The following is a 21,106-nucleotide window of genomic DNA, read 5'->3' as shown; positions in this document are numbered from 1 at the left end:
TGCTGGGTCACTGTGCCGCCCTGGGCGCTATCTTACCTTGGGAAGCACCACAGGGAAGTTTTTATCAAACTTGCCTCCATTGAAAGCACATCTCTGCCACTCAATTAGATGCTAATGAGAAAGAGAACACGAGACAAGGGTGCCTGCCACTTTTCCTCCACGGTCAATACTCCTCAACACACGATGTGAATTGTGTGCTCAGATATTTGGGCAGCTTGTTCTCTTGTTGGTGAGAAGGGACAAATGCATTTGAAACAAATAACAACTAAACAAATCAACACTCAATGAAAGGTGCATTTATTCAAGCACCTGACTGGATGGAAGTGCACAAGAAGCCTCTGGGCTCCTCTGTATGAATGAAACATAAAACGAAGCTCCTTCTGGGCAAATTAGAAATGAGCCAGGTCTGAAAGAAGCAGCCCAGAGGGGTCCAGGACAGGCAAAAGAAGGCAAGTAAAAGGAAGGTGGGATTTTTCTTTTTTAATTTTTAAAAATGTTGTTTATTTCCGGCTACACTGGGTCTGGTTGCTATGCATGGGCATTTTCTAGTTGCAGTGAGTGGAGGTTACTCTCTAGCTGCAGTGTCCAGGCTTCTCTAGTCGCGGAGCACAGGCTCTAGGGTATGTGGGCTTCAGCAGTTGCAGCACGTAGACTCAGTAGCTGTGGCACATGGACTTAATTGCCCCCACAGCATGTGGGATCTTCCCAGACCAGGGATCAAACCCGTGTCCCCTGCATTGGCAGGTGGATTCTTAACCACTAGACCACCAGAGAAGTACAAGCTGGGATTTCTGATCCTACTTTTCTTCTGCTAGAAGTACTCTCTGTGCTCAAAGGAGGGAGAGAAACTCCAGTCAGACTTTTACAAGATTTGATCGTGTTTGCTGTGTTGAATGTGGACTAAGAAGGCCTTTAGCACAAAAGCAGCCTGCAGAAGCAAAGAGGGAATAAAGTAAGTTTGTGTGTTGAAACATACTACTATCGTTTTGAAGAAAAGATTTTTATAATGTAAATAATTTTTAAAATATTAAAGAACACTTTTTGCTTCCTGTGTAAATCATCATCTAAAGGCTTTCTAGCAATAACAGTAGCACGAGACCAACCTTTTTGAGTATGAGGACTCAAAATGTAATGTATCATGCTATATACATTACACTCTCACATGTGTAGTTTGAGAAAACACATATTGATCAAAGGCTGCTATTCATTTCACAAAGCAAGCTTGTATTTTATTCAAAATTTCCTCCACAGACATTAAAAAAAATAGCAGTGTGTGCATATATGACATATTATTTATTTAGTCTACTATACTCAATGTGCATATGGATTTACAGGCCCTTTACAATAAATTCTGCTCCCCCTAGGGGCCCAAGACCTACTGGCTGGCAAGCCCAGGGCAGGACAGGCTTATGATCGATGACAGCGAGGAAGGCCTGGGCCGCATCTGCTGCTCCTCCACTGCTTTTGTCATCAGGACCCTGATACTTTCCTCCTGAAACCTTGCACTGGGATTTGTTTACCAAAAATATTTTCTGCGTAAACTTCAACAAGTTGGTTATGACTTTCCACAGTGGAAATATTGTTTTTTCATGCCAAAATATGTATTGTACTTCGAATAGAGACTTGAACAACTGGGAGAAAAGTCATTTAAATTCAAGATGCACCAGGTCACGGCATTTACTGAGATGTTCTTCCTTAAGTAGGTGGTGATACACGGTTATTTGCTGCACAACTATCTGTACCTTTGTAACATCTCTGTGTGTGTGCATTCTAAGTCCCATTCAGTCGTGTCTGACTCTTTGCGACCCTATGGACTGTATCCCACCAGGCCCCTCTGTCCATGGGATTCTCCAGGCAAGAATAGTGGAGTGGGCTGCCATGCCCTCCTCCAGGGGATCTACACGTGACTGAACCCACGTCTCCTGTGGCTTCTGCATTGCAGGTAGATTCTTGTACTTTATTAAATATTAGGCAATCTTTGTACTTTATTAAATATGGATGTTACAAGGGGCTTCCCCAGGGGCTCAGTGGTAAAGAATCCACCTGCAATGCAGGAGCCACAGGAGACGTCTGTTCAATCTCTGGGTCGAGAAGATCCCCTGGAGGAGGGCATGGCAGCCCATTCCACTATTCTTGCCTAGAGAATTCCATAGACAGAGGAGCCTGGTGGGCTACAGTCCATAGGGTCCCAGAGAGTCAGAGATCAATTTGCCAACATCCATTGGATCATAGAAAAAAGCAAGAGAATTCCAGAAAAAAAATCTACTTCTGCTTTATTGATTACTCTAAAGCCTTTGACTGTGTGGATCACAACAAACTGTGGAAAATTCTTAGAGATGGGAATACCAGACCACGTTACCTGCCTCCTGAGAAATCTGTATGCAGGACAAGAAGCAAGTTAGAACTGGACATGGAACAACAGACTGGTTCCAAATAGGGAAAGGAATACATCAAGGCTGTATATTGTTGCCCTGCTTATTTAACTTATATGCAGAGTACATCATGCAAAATGCCAGACTGGATGAAACACAAGCTGGAATCAAGATTGCTGAGAGATATATCAATAACCTCAGATATGCAGATGACACCACCCTTATGGCAGAAAGTGAAGAAGAACTAAAGAGCCTCTTAATGAAAGTGAAAGATGAGAGTGAAAAAGTTGGCTTAAATCTCAACATTCATAAAACTAAGATCATGGCATCTGGTCCCATCCCTTCATGGCAAATAGATGGGAAAACAAAGGAAACAATGAGAGACTTTATTTCTTTGGGCTCCAAAATTAATGCAGATGGTAAGTGCAGCCATGAAATTAAAAGACGATTGCTCCTTGGAAGAAAAGCTATAACCTAGACAGCATATTAAAAAGCAGAGACATTACTTTGCCCCAAAGGTCTGTCTAGTCAAAGCTATGGTTTTTTCCAGTAGTCATGTATGGATGTGAGTTGGACTATAAAAAAAGCTGAGTGCTGAAGAATTGATGCTTTTGAACTGTGGTGTTGGAGAAGACTCTTGAGAGTCCCTTGGACAGCAAGGAGATCCAACCAGTCCATCCTAAAGGAGACCAGTCCTGGGTGTTCATCGGAAGGACTGATGCTGAAGCTGAAACCCTAATACTTTGGCCACCCTATGCGAAGAACTGACTCATTAGAAAAGACCCTGATGCTGGGAAAGATTGAAGGCAGGAGGAGAAGGGGATGACAAAGGATGAGATGGTTGGATGGCATCACCAACTCGATGGACATGAGTTCGAGCAAGATTTGGGAGTTGGTGATGGACAGAGAAGCCTGGTGTGCTGCTGTCCATGGGGTCACAGAGTCAGACATGACTGAGTGATTGAACTGAACCAAAGGATTGCCTGCATCTCAGTTACAGCTGTTTCCCTTTATATTGCTATCACCACAGGCTAACAAAGTCTACCAATAAAGTTTTTACTTCTGCACAAAGCATAGTTAAGCAACACTGAAAATCTCTTTCTGAGAGCTTTCTGGAAGTTCAACTCATTTAGCTTAGCAAATGGTATTAGAACTTGGGATTCAAAATGTGCTTACGGACTTCAGTCCAACTCTGTTTCCCTTATTTTGTGACTACCTTATGTGTGACCCTAAGGACAGTTCTGACTTCCTTATAAGCAGTTTCTCCAATCTTTCATGTGTTTCTTCCTGCAAGTGTCCCCTCTCCCTCCTGCATCAACAATGTTTTCATATCACGGCACAATTTTCCAATAAACTTGTCTATGTTCGCTGTCTGCATGAGCTCATGTCCTAGCCAGTTTCAACCCACTCTCCTCTGGCTTCTGTCCCCCTTGTCCCACTGAAAGTGTTCTTGTCTTGGTTATAAGCTCTTTCCGTCTGAGCCCGAAGGTCACTTTTTTGGTTCTCAGCTCACTTGTTCTCTCAGACACATTTGGCATGTTGACACTTCTTGTTTGAATACTTAAGTTTGTTTCCACTATACTCATTCATTCATTTATTCATTCGGGAAGACTTGTTCTACGTACAAAGAACAGAACAGTGAGAAAGAAAGACTGGCTTTTTATCTTTACAAATGACAGCATGAGGGAAAGAGGCAAATACACAGCTGCAACAAAATATGCTAAATATTATGGTTGGGAAACACCGTGTTAGGAAAGGACTTAGGAGGAATGTCTAATCAGGATGTAGAGTGGCAGGGAAACGTTCCTCAGGAAGTGAGATCTAATTCAAGACTTGAAAGAGCAATAGCAGGGGAAGAGAATTCAGAGAGTAGAGTGAGAAAGGAGACCCAAGGCAAATGGAAGAGCAGACTGCAGACGATTGGAGGTGAAGAGAGAAAGTGATGAGATGGAATACTCAGTGTCAGTCAAATAGGGTGCTTTAGGGGAAGGGGTAACAAAGCAGAGAACGATACAAATGTCACTGGAGGGAGGAGGAGTCATATGACGGGACTTATAAGAAAAATTTTTTTTCTCTACAATATATTATTTTATTTATTTACTTTTTTTATTTTCCAATGTCTTTATTTTTTTTAATTTTTTTTAAATTTAATTTTTTTTTTAACTTTACAATATTGTATTGGTTTTGCCATATATCAAAATGAATCCACCACAGGTATACATGTGTTCCCCATCCTGAACCCTCCTCCCTCCTCCCTCCCTGTACCATCCCTCTGGGTCGTCCCAGTGCACCAGCCCTAAGCATCCAGTATCATGCATCGAACCTGGGCTGGCGACTCATTTCATATATGATATTATACATGTTTCAATGCCATTCTCCCAAATCATCCCACCCTCTCCCTCTCCCACAGAGTCCAAAAGACTGTTCTATACATCAGTGTCTCTTTTGCTGTCTCGTATACAGGGTTATTGTTACCATCTTATAAGAAAATTTAAGAAGATTAGAGTCTGGCCATTACAGAAGAAGAAACAACAAAATCTGCTGATTGACTAGGGGCTAGGACGGGGAACAACATCTGGTCAGGGAGATGGAAGAGTCAATAATAACCATGATAAGGTTGGTACCTTTCTCCCATCTGGAAAACACCCAGGTAGGAAAAAGACGTGGCTAAAGGCAGCAGGGAGATTATGAGTTCCATTGAGCTTGTTGACGCTCTTCACAGGCAGAGACACAGACATGCAGTGAGGACTCCGGAAGGTACTGGCTCACCTCTGTCTCTTTCAGATATAAGTTAGAGAAGGAGGAAATGATGACAATGTCTCTGCTCCTGGGACCTGTCTCAGGAGCACATCTGAATGACCCAGGAGGCAAGATGTGGAGAGTGGGCACAACAGGCTTCTAGAAGCATCTACCTTTTCGCTAAGTAGGGGGATAGTCAGACAAAGGCCAAGGCTAAAAAATCATGGATTAGAGAATTGGGGTATCAGGGACTCTGCAACAAGAGATAGATCCTTAGGGCCAAAATTCACATGACCTCTCATATGCTTTAAGAGGCCCCAGTGGTCATAAGGAGCTGGAGAAGTAAAAATAGCCCTGAAATAGCTACAACATGAGTGGGGGCTCTTGTCCTTTCTCAGTATCCTGTCAAAGTCTTGATGACATATTCAGGTTTGGGATCAGCAAATCAGACCATGTTGAAATGAGTCTAGACAAATTAAAAATAGGGGAAGAAAAATATGAGCTTTTTTCAGTTTTGTTGGCTTGAGCCTCTTCTTTTGTATTTTAATGGCACATACCACTTGCAGTGGAGGTCTTATTGCTTGCAAGATCATCGCTTGTGCAATCCTATCTGGAGCAATATGAACAAATGAAAGAAAAAGTGAGGAAATGTATTTCAGTCACTTCTAAGAAATTATTCAAGTTGCTCGATATTAGTTTAATGCCAATACCTTTCTAACACACTTACTTGAAATATTGTGTTTCGCGATTCTGTCAGCAGAGCAAAACTGAAAGAATTCAAATATTGTGGTGCAAGGCGACCATTTTTCTGTTTTCAACATGAGCGTTCCAGTTCATATTCCCATTACTTACCATCTTTCAAATCCTCTGTCTCTCTCCACGCTAATATTTTATACACCAACACGCTCTCAATACACCATTAACGGAGTGTATTTCACTCCAGGAAGTCTGTTAGGAATGCCCAGGAAATTCTGTTCAGCTTATGTGAAAGGGTGAAATTTCTGCAAATGAGTAAATGTCTTCTAAGATAAGAACTGTGGCAGGAGCTATGGGATTAAAGCTCATCGGTGACCTGAATTTCTGTACACAAAGTCCTATCAACGTTGCAATAAGGGTGGCCAACTCCCTTCTGCTGAATTAGTCATTGTCAGTCACAGCGGGAGAGTGATTTAACTCAGTTTATAAGATTGTTCCACTATCCTCAGGGGAGGGGTTAGTCACCAGCACCAGTTTTTGTTGCCTCCTGCTCATACTGCCCCATCCTCCTCTGTAACAGTTTTGGTTACAAAGGAAGTGGCATTTTAACATTAATAACCTGCCCCTCTAATAGAGTGATTCTTGTGCATCAGGAACTGTGCTTAATACTATTTTATATGATCTCATTTAATCCTCATATCCACCTGAAATGTAAGACTACTGGCTGCATTCCAGAAAGGACAAAACTCAAGTTCAGGAAGGAAGCCATTTCCCAAGGGTTATCTAGAACTGGGGTTTCAACTCAACTGTTTGACTCTTGAATCTGTTCTCTCAATCATAGGACCAATTGCTTGCAAATCTGTTCCCAAAGGATGAGGGGGCAGAGCTCCAGGATCTTATTCCAACCAAGCAACTCTTCTTTTGTTGTTTTACATACTGAGATTCAATGTAGAGTTTATTGAAATAAGGGTCCACAACCATATTTTAAAAATTGTTTGAAGCACCTGCATTCACTATATTGCCTCTGGGTAGCATCTTCACTGCACATGGAAGGAACCCAGACGTGTCCATGCTGTGCACACGAGGGTCACTAAATGATGAAAAGAAAAGCCCCACTGATTGGCTGCAAAGTCTAAAATCTTTGGACTTTCCTGGTGGCTCAGTGGGAAAGAATCCATCTGCCAGTTCAGGAGACACAGGTTTGATCCCTGGGTTGGGAAGATCCGCTGGAGAAGGAAATGGCAACCCACTCCAGTATTCTTGCCTGGGAAATTCCATAGACAGAGGAGCCTGGCAGGCTACAGTCCATGGGATTGCAAAAGAGTTGGACATGACTTAGCAACTAAACAACAACTAAAATCTTATGTCAGTAACTCTGGGTTAGGTCGGCGAAGGCCTGTCAAGCAGATCACATGACAAGACAAAGGAAAGTCCAGTACAAATTAACTCTCATCTATCTTTGGCGTCAATTTATTACCTACTCTGTCATTCAGAAATGTCCCAGGACAAGAGACCTGAGGAGGTACATTTTATTCATGGGAAAGCCAGAGACAGTTACAACAGTGGGGACCCAATGATGAGCTCACGAGAGATCAAGAGGGAGAGATGGAGGAAAAGCTTTCTTTTTATATAATGGGCTAGTCCCATATAGCAGAAATTAAAAAAAAAAGAGAGAGATGGCTCTGATTCATTGCAGAGTGTTTATTTAAAAGGCAATTAATCAGATTTAATTTCTTATAGGCCACCCTAAGAAACTACATGCCAAGTCTCTTTATCATTTCTCCTAATGACAGGTCTACAGTTAGAAAAATATTCCTGTCTTTCTTCTAGACACAGCTATCATTTCACAGTTCAGAAAAGATATTGTGAGAATTTATTGCATGGCATGAAAACCTTTTGGAATCAAAGAATCACTATTATCTAATAGATAAAGGAAGCCTAGATTATAGAGAAGTGATGTGTGTAAACCACAAACCCTCAGCAAATCAGATGCAATGGGATTTCCTGCGTGAGACCGCACTTCAAAGTTCTTAGACACCAAAAGGCGGCAGCTGAGGAATCTGCCACTTTGATGCTGCAAGTCATTTTTTATATCCTAAGAAGAGATAGCTGGAGCAGACAGATTTTTGATTCTGGGAAAAGCAACCCAGTATGCCTCTCAGTTCTGAAAAACAGAGAAAGTAAATACCCTCTGTTCTTCTTGGGGGAGAAATAATAACCTGGATTCAGACACTTTAAACCTAAAGGTCCATTTAGTCACATAAATCAAATATAATCTAACAGACTTCCTCTTCTCTGAAGCCACTTTTTGTGGTGGAGGAGAGCAGAAAACTCCTTTGTATAGATTTACGCTGCTTTATAATAGCACATTGTTGGTTGTTAAGAAGCCCCTCTAAGAGCACTTAGGCCGGTATGTGAGTGTGTAGGTGTGTGTTTGTGTGCATAAACGCATGTGTTTCTACATTATGGTTCCCATACAGGATGTTCATATCAGAGAATCTGAAGTGTGCAGGAAAGTTGGCTATGTCTGAATCTGACATTTTATAAAAGACTTCTGACTGGGCTGCAGACACCCCATATTTAAGTGTAGTAAACTTTGGCCACCGGATGAGAAGAGCTGACTCATGTGAAAAGATCCTGATGCTTGGCAAGATTGAGGGCAGGAGGAGAAGGGGACGACAGAGGATGAGATGGTTCGATGGCATCACCGACTCAATGGACATGAGTTTGGGTAAAGTCCGGGAGTTGGTGATGGACAGGGAGGCCTGGCGTGCTGCGGTTCATGGGGTCGCAAAGAGTTGGACACAACTGAGCAACTGAACTGAACTGAACTGAACTGACTCAACAGCAACAGTTTGGGAGAAATAGACTGATACTGAACCATTTGCCTGCTGAAGTTAATAGATTGAGACTAGCTCGGGCAGAGCATGGAGCTTCCCTTGGAGAATTAACATGGTCATCCTACAAAGAGACAGATCCTAGGATATACAGCGATGGGCTAGGAAGCCAACTCTAGGATGATGAAATGAGGGCTTCCTTTTTCCTCTGGAGCCTCATGGTAATTTGGCCCAGGAGGGAGGACAGGTTAGAGGGCTTTGAGGGAGGTGCCTATATGTGTGCTGGAGAGAATGTGTTGATTAAGTTGGTTCTTGCAACATGGCTGCATGCTACTGGAGACTCCCTATAGGTGGCTTCGGTAATTAAATTAAGTCAGTGCGGTGTGCCTTCCTTGCATACCTGCTGAGTTTTCAAGTAATCAGATTTGTAGCATGGAATAACTACTGAATTTGCCAATATGGAATCCCCTGGGGAGCTTGATAAAGATTTATTTGAAGCAACAACCTGGTCTCTGCTGTGTTGCAGAGAATCAAAGGTTTGATGCCCCTTTTGGGGATGAAGCAGTAGGATGGGGTGGTAGCAGCTTAAGGAACTCATTCTAGGGAGATAAAGGAATGATTGGTGGCCCACAGAAGGAGCAGAAACCTGAAGTCTGATCCAAATGGTTGGTTAAAATGATAAACAATAACCAGGGAGGGCCTACACAGTCACATATGGTGAAAGCTCAGATTTTTACTTTGTATATTTAAAGTTAACATGAACACGCCAGTGCGAATATCTCTTCAAGAGAGTGATTTCATTTTCCTTGGATACATACAGAAGTGGGACTGGTGGATCATATGGTAGTTGTATTTATAATGTTTTGAAGAACCCTCGTCCTGTTTTCCATGATGGCTCAACCAGTTTACATTCTCACCAACAGTGCACAAAAGTTTCCCTTTTTCCACAACCTCACCCATACTTACTATCTTTTACTTTTTGGTGATAGTCATCCCAACACCTCACACACCTAGGTGTGCAGTAGTATCTCATTATGGCTTTGATTTGCGTTGCCCTGATCACTAGTGCGGTGGAGCATCTCTTTGTATACCTGTGGGCATCATACTGCTTCTTTGGGAAAATATCCATTCAGGACCTTTGCCCATTTTAAAATACGGCTTTCGTTGCTTTTGCTACTGAGTTGTAGAAATTCCTTATATATTTTGGATATTAATTCCTTATCAAATATATGACTTACAAATATTTTCTCCCATTGCACAGGTCTTTTCACTTTGTTGCTGGCTCCCTTTCCTGTGCAGAAACCTCTTAGTCTGACACAGTCTCACTTGTTTATTTTTGCTTTTGTTGTCTGTGCTTTGATGTCAATTCCAAAAAATTCATTTCCAAGTCCAACATCAAGGAGCTTACCTCCTGCTTTCTTCTAGAAGTTTTATGGTTTCAGGGCATACATTTAAGTCTTTAATCCATTTTGAGTTGATTTTTGAATATGGTGTAAGATAAGAGCCCTTTCATTCTTTTGCATGTGGTAATCTGGTTTTTTTCAACATCATTTATTGAAGAGACTATCTTTTCCCCATTATGTGTTCTTGGCACCTTTGTTGAAAACTAGTTCATTGCAGCATTATTATTCACAGTAGCCAAAACATGGAAATAAACTATCAAAAAATGAATGAATAAAGAAAATGTGGTGTATATATATATATATATATAAAATGGGCAGTCCATGGGGTCACAAAGAGTTAGACACAACTGAGAGAATGAACTGAACTGACATATATATATATATATATATATATATATACACACACACACATACATACACATATAGTGGGCTATTATTCAGCTTTTAATAAGAAGGAAATCCTTCCATTTGAAACAATATAGATGAAACTGGAGGGGATTATACTAGGTGAAACACAGACACAGAAAGATAAATATCATATGATCTCACTTATATGTAGAAACTAAAAAGAAAAAAAGCCAAACTCATAGTAACAGAGTATGATGATAGTTATAATAGGCTTGGGGAGTGGGAAGAAATGGAAGATATTGATCAAAGGGCACAGACTTTCAGTTTATAAGACAAATAGGTCTAGAGACTTAATACACAACTTATGACTATGCTTAATAATAAAGTTTTATATACTTGAAATTTACTGAGAGAATAGATCTGAAGTGTTCTCGTTTGAGTTATTTTTTCTCAAGTTTAAGTTAGTTACAAGGGATCCACTTATTTAGATTTATTCTATTCAGATTTGTGTTCTTATCTTGGCAGTTTTGGATATTTCTGAGCAATTGGTGATGAGTCTAGGAGATGGAGTTTATTGTTCTTGACGAGCACATTTCTCTAGTCTGTCAATTACGGGTCAAAAATGGAAGGGTAGTTCTGACAATAAAATCCGGCAAAAGAAGCCTGTTGTTAGTCTTCATGTAGGACCCTATAACAGTATGTGCCTCAACCTTCTGGGACAAAAGACATCATGCTTTCCCATGACCCAAAGTGGAAAATCATTCCACTGTCCCTGGGACAGCTCAGAACACACACCATGAGAAGGAGTCATAAAGTCTTTTACTTGTTTTATCTTACTTTTCCCTCTTGCTAGTTCCCTTTATTTTGGCAGGAGGTGGGATGCAGTGACCTAAATTAGGCTTTTCCACATCTAATTCCCAGACTGTTGGACACCAGTTTTACTTTCCTACTTAAAGACACACGAGCTTCCAAAAGTTACCCAGAAAGAGTCGCGCTGAAGGCAAGAGTCCTATCAGTTATAGCTTGGTCTGAAACAATTTATTTGAATGGGATTTCCACTGCCTTTTAAGCAGATCAGTCACATGAAGCAAATTTACAGTATAATAAGTGGTATTTCCTGACGTGACGGATCTCCCATCTAATGGCCTCTGAGCGCGAGTCGCATGAGCCATAATGCTTTTTGCACACAAGCCCGTAAACGTCCAGTGTAGAGCCTGCCAAATACACTTCCTCTGCATACAGGGTTCTAAAAGTCTAGGCAGGCAATTCAAACAAAATTGGGTTTGCTTCTCTTTACTTTTTTTCTAAGTTTATACCCCTGGGTTTTTGTTAACATTAAAAAAAAAAAAAAAAGATATTTAAAACTGCACTTCAGCCACCTTGTAAAATGAAAGAGTACATTGTACAGGCACCAAAGGTACACGTCAGTGCTTTTATCAAACTCAGGGTCCCGCTTGGCTGCACTAATTGGAAACATGTGTTGAAAATGCAAGACAGGATTTTCAGTTGTTTTCTAATTAAATGGAATAAAATAAGGACTAAACCTCACATTTCTTTATAAGAAGAGGCTGTTGGGTTGTTCTGTTAGCAGGACTGATGTGGAGATCCTGGCACCTGTGTCAAGGCTCCAGAGACGCCAGTAGCTGCTTTAATATTTAAGATATTCTCAGTGATTCTACGCTATAATTTAGCCACATTCATAGAAAGCCTGATTAAAAATCCTTCTCTGATAAGGAGATAAAGGGATGTGATAGAAAACCTAATTATTTTCAAGTGCATTGGGAGATTGACTCATGATTTTCTATATTCTTATAAAGTTCAGTTATTGCAAAATTCATCAGTGAGGTGGAGAAAAGTACCTTCTCAGGCACTTGCCCACTGAAATCTGTGAAGAAATAATGCTAATAGGTGTATCTACTAGAAAGACAGTGAGAAATACTGCCACAAGTTTTCTGCTGAAACCTGAAAACAGAATATAATTTGATTTTTCAAAAAGTGCTATTTCTGCCACCTTATATTTGGGGAAAAGGTACTCTGTAGCTCTTAATTGTCCTGGGATCAAAATCCCAGGGGATAAAGAATTAGTTCACAAGGTTTCTTTGCAGGATGTAAGCCCCTCTTTCATGATGCTTTATGTTATTTAACATCCATTGAATGGCACCAGTGTATTGAAATCTACTCCTTCCCCCAACCCCCAACAAAGTTTGGACCCAGACCTGGTGACTTTATGCAAAGTGCTGAAGCCTTACAGCATAAATGTGGACACTGGTTGCGAGAGCACAGTCACACCGCACAGCCTCCAGAAAGAGGGGCAAGGAGAAGTGAACTAACGATGACAGTGATAGCCACTCCTCCAGAGGTACACAGGAGCTGCATTCAGAAGGAAATGATCAAGAAAAGGGCCAGTTCCACAAGAGGTTTAGAAATATCCTGAAATCACTCTGAGAGGAAATGATGAAACCACTTCTGCTTGTACCAACAGCCTGGGCCCAGGCATTAGAAAGGGGCTCTCTGTTGTGGGTGGGTTGTGCCACTCTATCAGGAGTTTCTCAGAACTTCCAGAGATTGTTGGAAATGCCCAATCTGTGGCAGTATGAAGTAGGTTCTGATGATTTTCCAGACAGGCTGGGAATAGCATCAGAGAGTTATACCGGCTGCAAAGAGATGGGAGACCTCTGGGTGCCCGTGATTATGCCCTTATGTTGTCTTCAGGTTTCCCTTTCAAAGCACAAAGCTAGTCAGGTCACCCCTTACTTTCCTTAAGATCTTTCTATAGCCATTCATTCAAGTTAAAATCTGCTGTTGAACTGTGGTGCTGGAGAAGACTCTTGAGAGTCCCTTGGACTGCAAGGAGATCCAACCAGTCCATCCTAAAGGAAGTCAGTCCTGAATATACATTGGAAGGACTGATGCTGAAGCTGAAACTCCAATACTTTGGCCACCTGGTAGGAAGAACTGACTCATTGGAAAAGACCCTGATGCTGTGAAAGATTGAAGGCAGGAGGAGAAGGGGACGACAGAGGATGAGATGGTTGACGACATCACCGACTCCATGGACATGAGTGTGAATAAACTCTGGGAGTTGGTGATAGACAGGGAGGCCTGGTGTGCTGCAGTCCATGGGGCTGCAAAGAGTCGGACACGACAGTGACTGAACTGAACTGAACTGAACTACCTTCTCAGATGGTGCTAGTGGTAAAGAACCTGCCTGCCAATGCAGATATAAGAGACGCAGGCTCCATCCCTGGGTTGGGAAGATCCCCTGGAGGAGGGCATGGCAACCCACTCCAGTATTCTTGCCTGCAGAATCCCATGGACAGAGTAGCCTGGTGGGCTAAGGTATATGGTGGGCTATAGGGTCACAAAGAGCTGGACACGACTGAAGTGACTTAGCATACCACCTTCTCAGTCTTGCGGCTCATCTTTCTTTTTCTCACTTCACTGCAGCCACAACCACTGAAGATGCCTCCCACACGGCTGAGTGTCCCTCAGCCAAGTGGCAATGCCAGAGTCATCCCAGAATTCAGCTCAAACTTCTCCTATCTCCTCTCTCAAATTTCCCTTGGCCACAGTCTCTTCTCCCTGTAGTCTCCCAACAAAACAAGAGTAGGATGACTCTCCTTGTGAGCTCTGAGCACCCCGAACACAACAGTTCTTTTATAGCATTTCACACATCCTGATTGTCTGTGCACAGCTCTGCCTCCTTCCTTAGTCGAGACTTCTAGACATTGTGAGGCAAAAGTGATGTCTTACTCATTTTCTATCTGCCGTACCTGGCAGGGTGCTTGGCACAAAGTGTTCAGTAAGTACTTGATGAATGAATGAACACATACATGTTAGAACTTGTATTCTTCTAACCACAGGTGAGAATTGAGTGTAAGGTTGAGGAATCATGTAATTGTACAGAATCCAAATTTCAAATTCTTGAGATTAGTAAGGTTACTGTACAAAGAACAGTAAAAGTGAAAGGATCACTGGGTTACTACCACCAACAATAACAACAAACTTCAACATGGGCTGATTGTTGGCAGTTTTGAAAGTTACAGATACCACATATGATAGGTTAGGGGTGTAATAGCAAAATAAAAAATAAAACAAAACAAATATAGAAGTGCCCTTCAGAAATGTCAACATTTTATACAGAATTCCTCAAGAACATACTAGTATTTGTTTTATTATATACTTTTTTCTCTCCCTCACCTTCTTCAAATGTCACATTTTTTTTATAGAACATAAAATTCTTGTTAAACAAACATAGCCTTCAGATGATATATTGTTGAGAATGAAAATCTGCCTCCAAGTCGGAAGTCTGAGATTCTAACTATAAGGAAAGATAACTAGTTACAAACAGTAGAGAAGAACTGCAATTTTATCTTTTGAGGGAGATACAAATAAATGGATTAATGAGTGAACACATGAACACTTAAAGCTCTGGGATAGATTTTCTCTTGCCTAAAAAGCACTTGGACAGACATGGTGTTTTCCACTGGAGTGCTTCATTTTTTTACTTCAGTGGCAAAAACCACCTCCTTTCTGACAGTCACATGATTTCTGTAGATGGGTCACTATGTTCAATTAGGTCTTACTACCCAGAAGTCATTCCGTCATTTAACAATGACATTGCAGGTATGGTGGGGGATAGACAGTATTAACATTTAACACTAGGGAATATGTTACATGAAAACACGCTACCTATTGGATAAAAACAAGGAACAATGAAAAGAAAGACAATATCTGAGTGGCTCTTGATGAGAAAATAAGAGGGATTGGGGGAAAGCTGAGAGGAAAGGAAAAGAGAGAGAAGGGAGGAAAGTGAGAAAAACGGGGCAGGAGGCTGGATCCTAGGAAACAAGTTGCCAATGGGAGATTCATAAATTGGAAAGCCAGAAGATTAAAAATTTTTTTTAAATTGGGTGTAGTTGCATTTCAGCACTGTGTTAGCCTCTGCTGTACAACTTCAGTTACATGTCAGTCAATTCAGTTGCTCAGTCGGGTCTGAGTCATTGTGGCCCCATGGATTGTAGCACAGCAGGCTTCCCCATCCATCACCAATTCCCAGACATTGCTCAAACTCATGTCCATTGAGTCAGTGATGCCATCCAACCATCTCATCCTCTGTTGTCCCCTTCACCTCAGATCAGATTATGTTGGGGGCCAGAGTGAGGTACTCCGCCCATGGCAAAGGTCATGAGGAAGGAGGCTCGACATACGCAAAGGCGGGATCGAGCCTCAGGAGTCCCCCTGGAAATCCTCGAGCGTCTACCCCCGTAACCAGAGCCTGCCTACTTTACTACTTTGTGCTCTTACCTACACCTCTGACTTTACGGGGGGCTGTCCCCCACGACCTCTTTCGGAGAAGGAGTTAACCTAGAGATCCAGTTAATAATAATTCCTGGGCATGATAAGACTGTTTTAACCTACAAACTCCTCTGAAGGTTCTCTAGCCTGCCTGACAGGCTTGTCCGGCCACATGTGATTGCTCACAGCCTCCCAACCATGAGAGGCACGAGATGCTTTAAACCTTCTAAAAACAGGTTCCTTAGAAAAGTTAGAAAACTATTAGTATAAGTATAATGGGCTGATTAGAAATTGTATTGGTGAAGGGTTTTTCATTTGTTGAGCCAATGTTTGTTGCTAAGTCTCCACATCCCCTGCCCTTACACACATTAATGAATATATAGAAGAAATAAGTATTAACCTTTGATATTAATCACGTTAGACCTTAGGCTAAGTAAATTCTTTCCTTAACTAAAACCCACTACACCCTCACCCTGTAGGAATGTAACTTTATTTGGGTGGCGTCTGTTTTGAGAATAATCAGCCCTGGAGAAATAAGTGTCCTGATTGACTGACCGCTGTCACAAGGAGAGGGTCGTAAATTGTCAGCAGGCCCCCCTGGCCAGAAGATGATGTAACACCCCTAAGACCTCTGTATACATTTGTATGAAGCACCTGACTTTGATAAAAGTCAGGACTGCTGACCCCGCGTGACTTTTGTATAACATCTCAGTGTATAAAAACAGACTCTGGAAAATAAAGAATTGGGATCAGTTTCTCGAAATACTGGTCTCCCCATGTCGCGCTCTCTCTCACTCTGGCTGAGTCTCCATCTGGAGAGTGGAACCCACCATGCTTACTAATTATGCCTGGGCTTCTAAGATCCGACCGGGGAGGCCTCAGTGTCTCCTCTCCTCCGGGAGAACGGAAGGACGCCTGTGGCCTACGTAAGTGGTGCAAACTTCTTGTCTTGAAGTTTTATTGGTCTCCCGCGTAAACCAAGCCACTCAGCCTCTTTTCTCCACTGAATTTCCTCACTGAGCTATCCTCATCCTATTACTCTTTATATCCTTAATTAACATTTAATTAAGCAGTTGTCTCCTGATCTTCGCCTATGCCATCTCTCCTTCGAATACCCTGGATCAGCTGGGGCTGGTCCCCGGCAAGATTAGATCAGATAAGTCACTCAGTCGTATCCGACTCTTTGCGACCCCATGAATCGCAGCACTCCAGGCCTCCCTGTCCATCACCAACTCTTAGAGTTCACTGAGACTCATGTCCATCGAGTCAGTGATGCCATCCAGCCATCTCATCCTCTGTCGTCCCCTTTTCCTCCTGCCCCCAATCCCTCCCAGCATCAGAGTCTTTTCCAATGAGTCAACTCTTCGCATGAGGTGGCCAAAGTACTGGAGTTTCAGCTTTAGCATCATTCCTTCCAAAGAAATCCCAGGGCTAATCTCCTTCAGAATGGACTGGTTGGATCTCCTTGCAGTCCAAGGGACTCTCAAGAGGCTTCTCCAACACCACAGTTCAAAAGCATCAATTCTTCGGCGCTCAGCCTTCTTCACAGTCCAACTCTCACATCCATACGTGACCGCAGGAAAAATCATAGCCTTGACTAGACGAACCTCTGTTGGCAAAGTAATGTCTCTGCTTTTGAATATGCTATTTAAGTAGGTCATAACTTTCCTTCCAAGGAGTAAGCATCTTTTAATTTCATGGCTACAGTCACCATCTGCAGTGATTTTGGAGCCCAGAAAAATAAAGTTTGACACTGTTTCCACTGTTTCCCCATCTATTTCCCATGAAGTGATGGGACCGGGTGCCATGATCTTAGTTTTCTGAATGTTGAGCTTTAAGCCAACTTTTTCACTCTCCTCTTTCACTTTCATCAGAGGCTTTTTAGTTCCTCTTCACTTTCTGCCATAAGGGTGGTGTCATCTGCATATCTGAGGTTATTGATATTTCTCCCGGCAATCTTGATTCCAGCTTGTGTTTCTTCCAGTCCAGCATTTCTCATGATGTACTCTGCATATAAGTTAAATAAACAAAGTGACAATATACAGCCTTGACGTACTCCTTTTCCTATTTGGAACCAGTCTGTTGTTCCATGTCCAGTTCTAACTGTTGCTTCCTGACCTGCATACAAATTTCTCAAGAGGCAGGTCAGGTGGTCTGGTATTCCCATCTCTTTCAGAATTTTCCACAGTTTATTGTGATCAAAGGCCTTGGTATAGTCAATAAAGCAGAAATATATGTTTTTCTGGAACTCTCTTGCTTTTTCCATGATCCAGAGGATGTTGGCAATTTGATTTCTGGTTCCTCTGCCTTTTCTAAAACCAGCTTGAACATCTATCTGGAAGTTCACAGTTCACATTTTGCTGAAGCCTGGCTTGGAGAATTTTGAGCATTACTTTCCTAGCGTGTGAGATGAGGGCAATTGTGCGGTAGTTTGAGCATTCTTTGGCATTGCCTTTCTTTGGGATTGGAATGAAAACTGACCTTTTCCAGGCCTGTTCCACTGCTGAGTGTTCCAAATTTGCTGGCATATTGAGTGCAGCACTTTCACAGCATCATCTTTCAGGATTTGGAATAGCTCAAATGGAATTCCATCACCTCCACTAGCTTTGTTCGTAGTGATGCTTTCTAAGGCCCACTTAACTGCACATTCCAGGATGTCTGGCTCTAGGTCAGTGATCACACCATCGTGATTATCTGGGTCGTGAAGATCTTTTTTGTGCAGTTCTTCTGTGTATTCTTGCCATCTCTTCTTAATATCTTCTGCTTCTGTTAGGTCCATACCATTTCTGTCCTTTATTGAGCCCATCTTTGCATGAAATGTTCCTTTGGTATCTCTGATTTTCTTGAAGAGATCCCTAGTCTTTCCCATTCTGTTGTTTTCCTCTATTTCTTTGCATTGATCGCTGAAGAAGACTTTCTTATCTTTTCTTGCTATTCTTTGGAACTCTGCATTTAGATGTTTATATCTTTCCTTTTCACCTTTGCTTTTCACTTCTCTTCTTTTCACAGCTATTTGTAAGGCCTCCCCAGACAGCCATTTTGCTTTTTTGCATTTCTTTTCCATGGGAATGGTCTTGATCCCTGTCTCCTGTACAATGTCATGAACCTCATTCCATAGTTCATCAGGCACTCTATCAGATCTAGGCCCTTAAATCTATTTCTCACTTCCACTGTATAATCATAAGGGATTTGATTTAGGTCATACCTGAATGGTCTACAGCTGAGAGGAGATACCCAGCGTCCGAGGTCAGGGGCGGCAAGGAGAGGAGTTACCCGGTGTCCTGAGGTCAGGGGCGGCGGCCGGGAGGAGATACCCCATGCCCCTAAGCCTGAGGCCAGGGGCGGTGGCCGGGAGGAGCAACCCCAAGCCCGAGGCCAGGGGCGGTGGCCGGGAGGAGCAACCCCAAGCCCGAGGCCAGGGGCGGTGGCCGGGAGGACCAACCCCACGTCCAAGGAGCTGTGGCTGCGCAGGTGCAGGAGGGCCTAGAGAAGCTATCCCACGTTGAAGGTCAGGAAGGGCAGCGGTGAGGAGATACCCCTCGTCCATGGTAGGGAGCAATGGCTGCGCTTTGCTGGAGCAGCTGTGAAGAGATATCCCACGCCCAATGTAAGAGAAACCCAAGTAAGATGGTAGGTGTTGCAAGAGGGCATCAGAGGGCAAACACACTGAAACAATACTCAGAGAAAACTAGTCAATCTAATCACACTAGGACCACAGCCTTGTCTAACTCAATGAAACTAAGCCATGCCTGTGTGGCAACCCAAAATGGGAGGGTCATGGTGGAGAGATCTGACAGAATGTGGTCCACTGGAGAAGGGAATGGCAAACCACTTCAGTATTCTTGCCTTGAGAACCCCATGAACAGTATGAAAAGGCAAAATGATATGATACTGAAAGAGGAACTCCCCAGGCCAGTAGCTGCCCAATATGCTACTAGAGATCAGTGGAGAAATGACTCCAGAAAGAATTAAGGGATGGAACCAAAGCAAAAAGAATACCCAGATGTGGATGTGACTGGTGATAGAAGCAAGGTCCGATGCTGTAAAGAGCAATATTGCATAGGAACCTGGAATGTCAGGTCCATGAATTAAGGCAAATTGGAAGTAGTCAAACAAGAGATGGCGAGAGTGAATGTCAACATTCTAGGAATCAGCGAACTGAAATGAACTGGAATGGGTGATTTTAACTCAGATGACCATTATATCTACTACTGCGGGCAGGAATCCCTCAGAAGAAATGGAGTGGCCATCATGGTCAACAAAAGAGTCCGAAATGCAGTACTTGGATGCAATCTCAAAAACGACAGAATGATCTCTGTTTGTTTCCAAGGCAAACCATTCAATATCACAGTAATCCAAGTCTATGCCCCAACCAGTAACACTGAAGAAGCTGAAGTTGAACGGTTCTATGAAGACCTACAAGACCTTTTAGAACTAACACCCAAAAAAGATGTCCTTTTCATTATAGAGGACTGGAATTCAAAAGTAGGAAGTCAAGAAACACCTGGAGTAACAGGCAAATTTGGCCTTGGAATACGGAATGAAGCAGGGCAAAGACTAATAGAGTTTTGCCAAGAAAATGCACTGGTCATAACAAACACCCTCTTCCAACAACACAAGAGAAGACTCTATACATGGACATCACCAGATGGTCAACACCGAAATCAGATTGATTATATTCTTTGCAGCCAAAGATGGAGAAGCTCTATACAGTCAGCAAAAACAAGACCAGCAACTGACTGTGGCTCAGACCATGAACTCCTTATTGCCAAATTCAGACTTCTCCTACCTTCAATCTTTCACAGCATCAGGGTCTTTTCATGAGTCAGTTCTTCCCATCAGGTGGCCAAAGTATTGGAGTTTCAGCTTTAGCATCAGTCCTTCCAATGAATCAGTCCTTCCAGTTTGAATTTTTTTTTGGCATTGCCTTTCTTTGGGGTGGGAATGAAAACTGACTCTTTTAGTTCTGTGACCACTGCTGAGTTTTTCATATTTGCTGGCACATTGAGTGCAGCACGTTCACAGCATCATCTTTTAGGATTTGAAATAGCTCAACTGGAATTCCATCACCTCCACTAGCTTTGTTTGTAGTGATGCTTCGTAAGGCCCACTTGACTTCACATTCCAGAATGTCTGACTCTAGGTGAGTGATAACACTGATGCAGTTATCTGGGTCATTAAGATCTTTTTTTGTATAGTTCTTCTGTGCATTCTTGTCAACTCTTCTTAATATTTTCTGCTTCTATCGGGTAAATACCATTTCTGTCCTTTATTTGTGCCCATCTTTGCATTAAATGTTCCCTTGGTATCTCTAATTTTCTTGAAGAGATCTCTAGTCTTTCCCATTCTGTTGTTTTCCTCTATTTCTTTCCATTGATCACTGAGGAAGGTTTTCTTATCTCTTCTAGCTATT

General features: G+C 42.3%; 1 protein-coding gene across 3 annotated transcripts in view; it reads right to left on the bottom strand.

Annotated features, from left to right (window-relative positions):
- The window catches only part of XRCC4 (X-ray repair cross complementing 4), a 329,942-nt gene that overhangs the window by 9,316 nt on the left and 299,520 nt on the right, over nucleotides 1–21,106 (bottom strand). For 2 of the 3 annotated variants that reach the window (XM_086412874.1, XM_086412873.1), the window contains exon 8: nucleotides 3,321–5,721. The exons of the other annotated variant lie outside the window; for it this stretch is intronic. In XM_086412874.1, the coding sequence (XP_086269000.1) occupies nucleotides 5,718–5,721 (4 nt within the window). In that variant the 3' untranslated portion in view covers nucleotides 3,321–5,717. Of the gene's footprint in view, nucleotides 1–3,320; nucleotides 5,722–21,106 lie in introns of those variants that run through there. 3 annotated transcript variants of the gene reach the window in all.

Source organism: Bos grunniens, chromosome 7 (assembly GCF_055505025.1).
Source record: "Bos grunniens cultivar Pamir isolate PY7600 chromosome 7, Bosgru_T2T1.0, whole genome shotgun sequence".
Taxonomy (NCBI): domain Eukaryota; kingdom Metazoa; phylum Chordata; class Mammalia; order Artiodactyla; family Bovidae; genus Bos; species Bos grunniens.
This window is presented reverse-complemented; position numbering and strand designations above follow the sequence as displayed.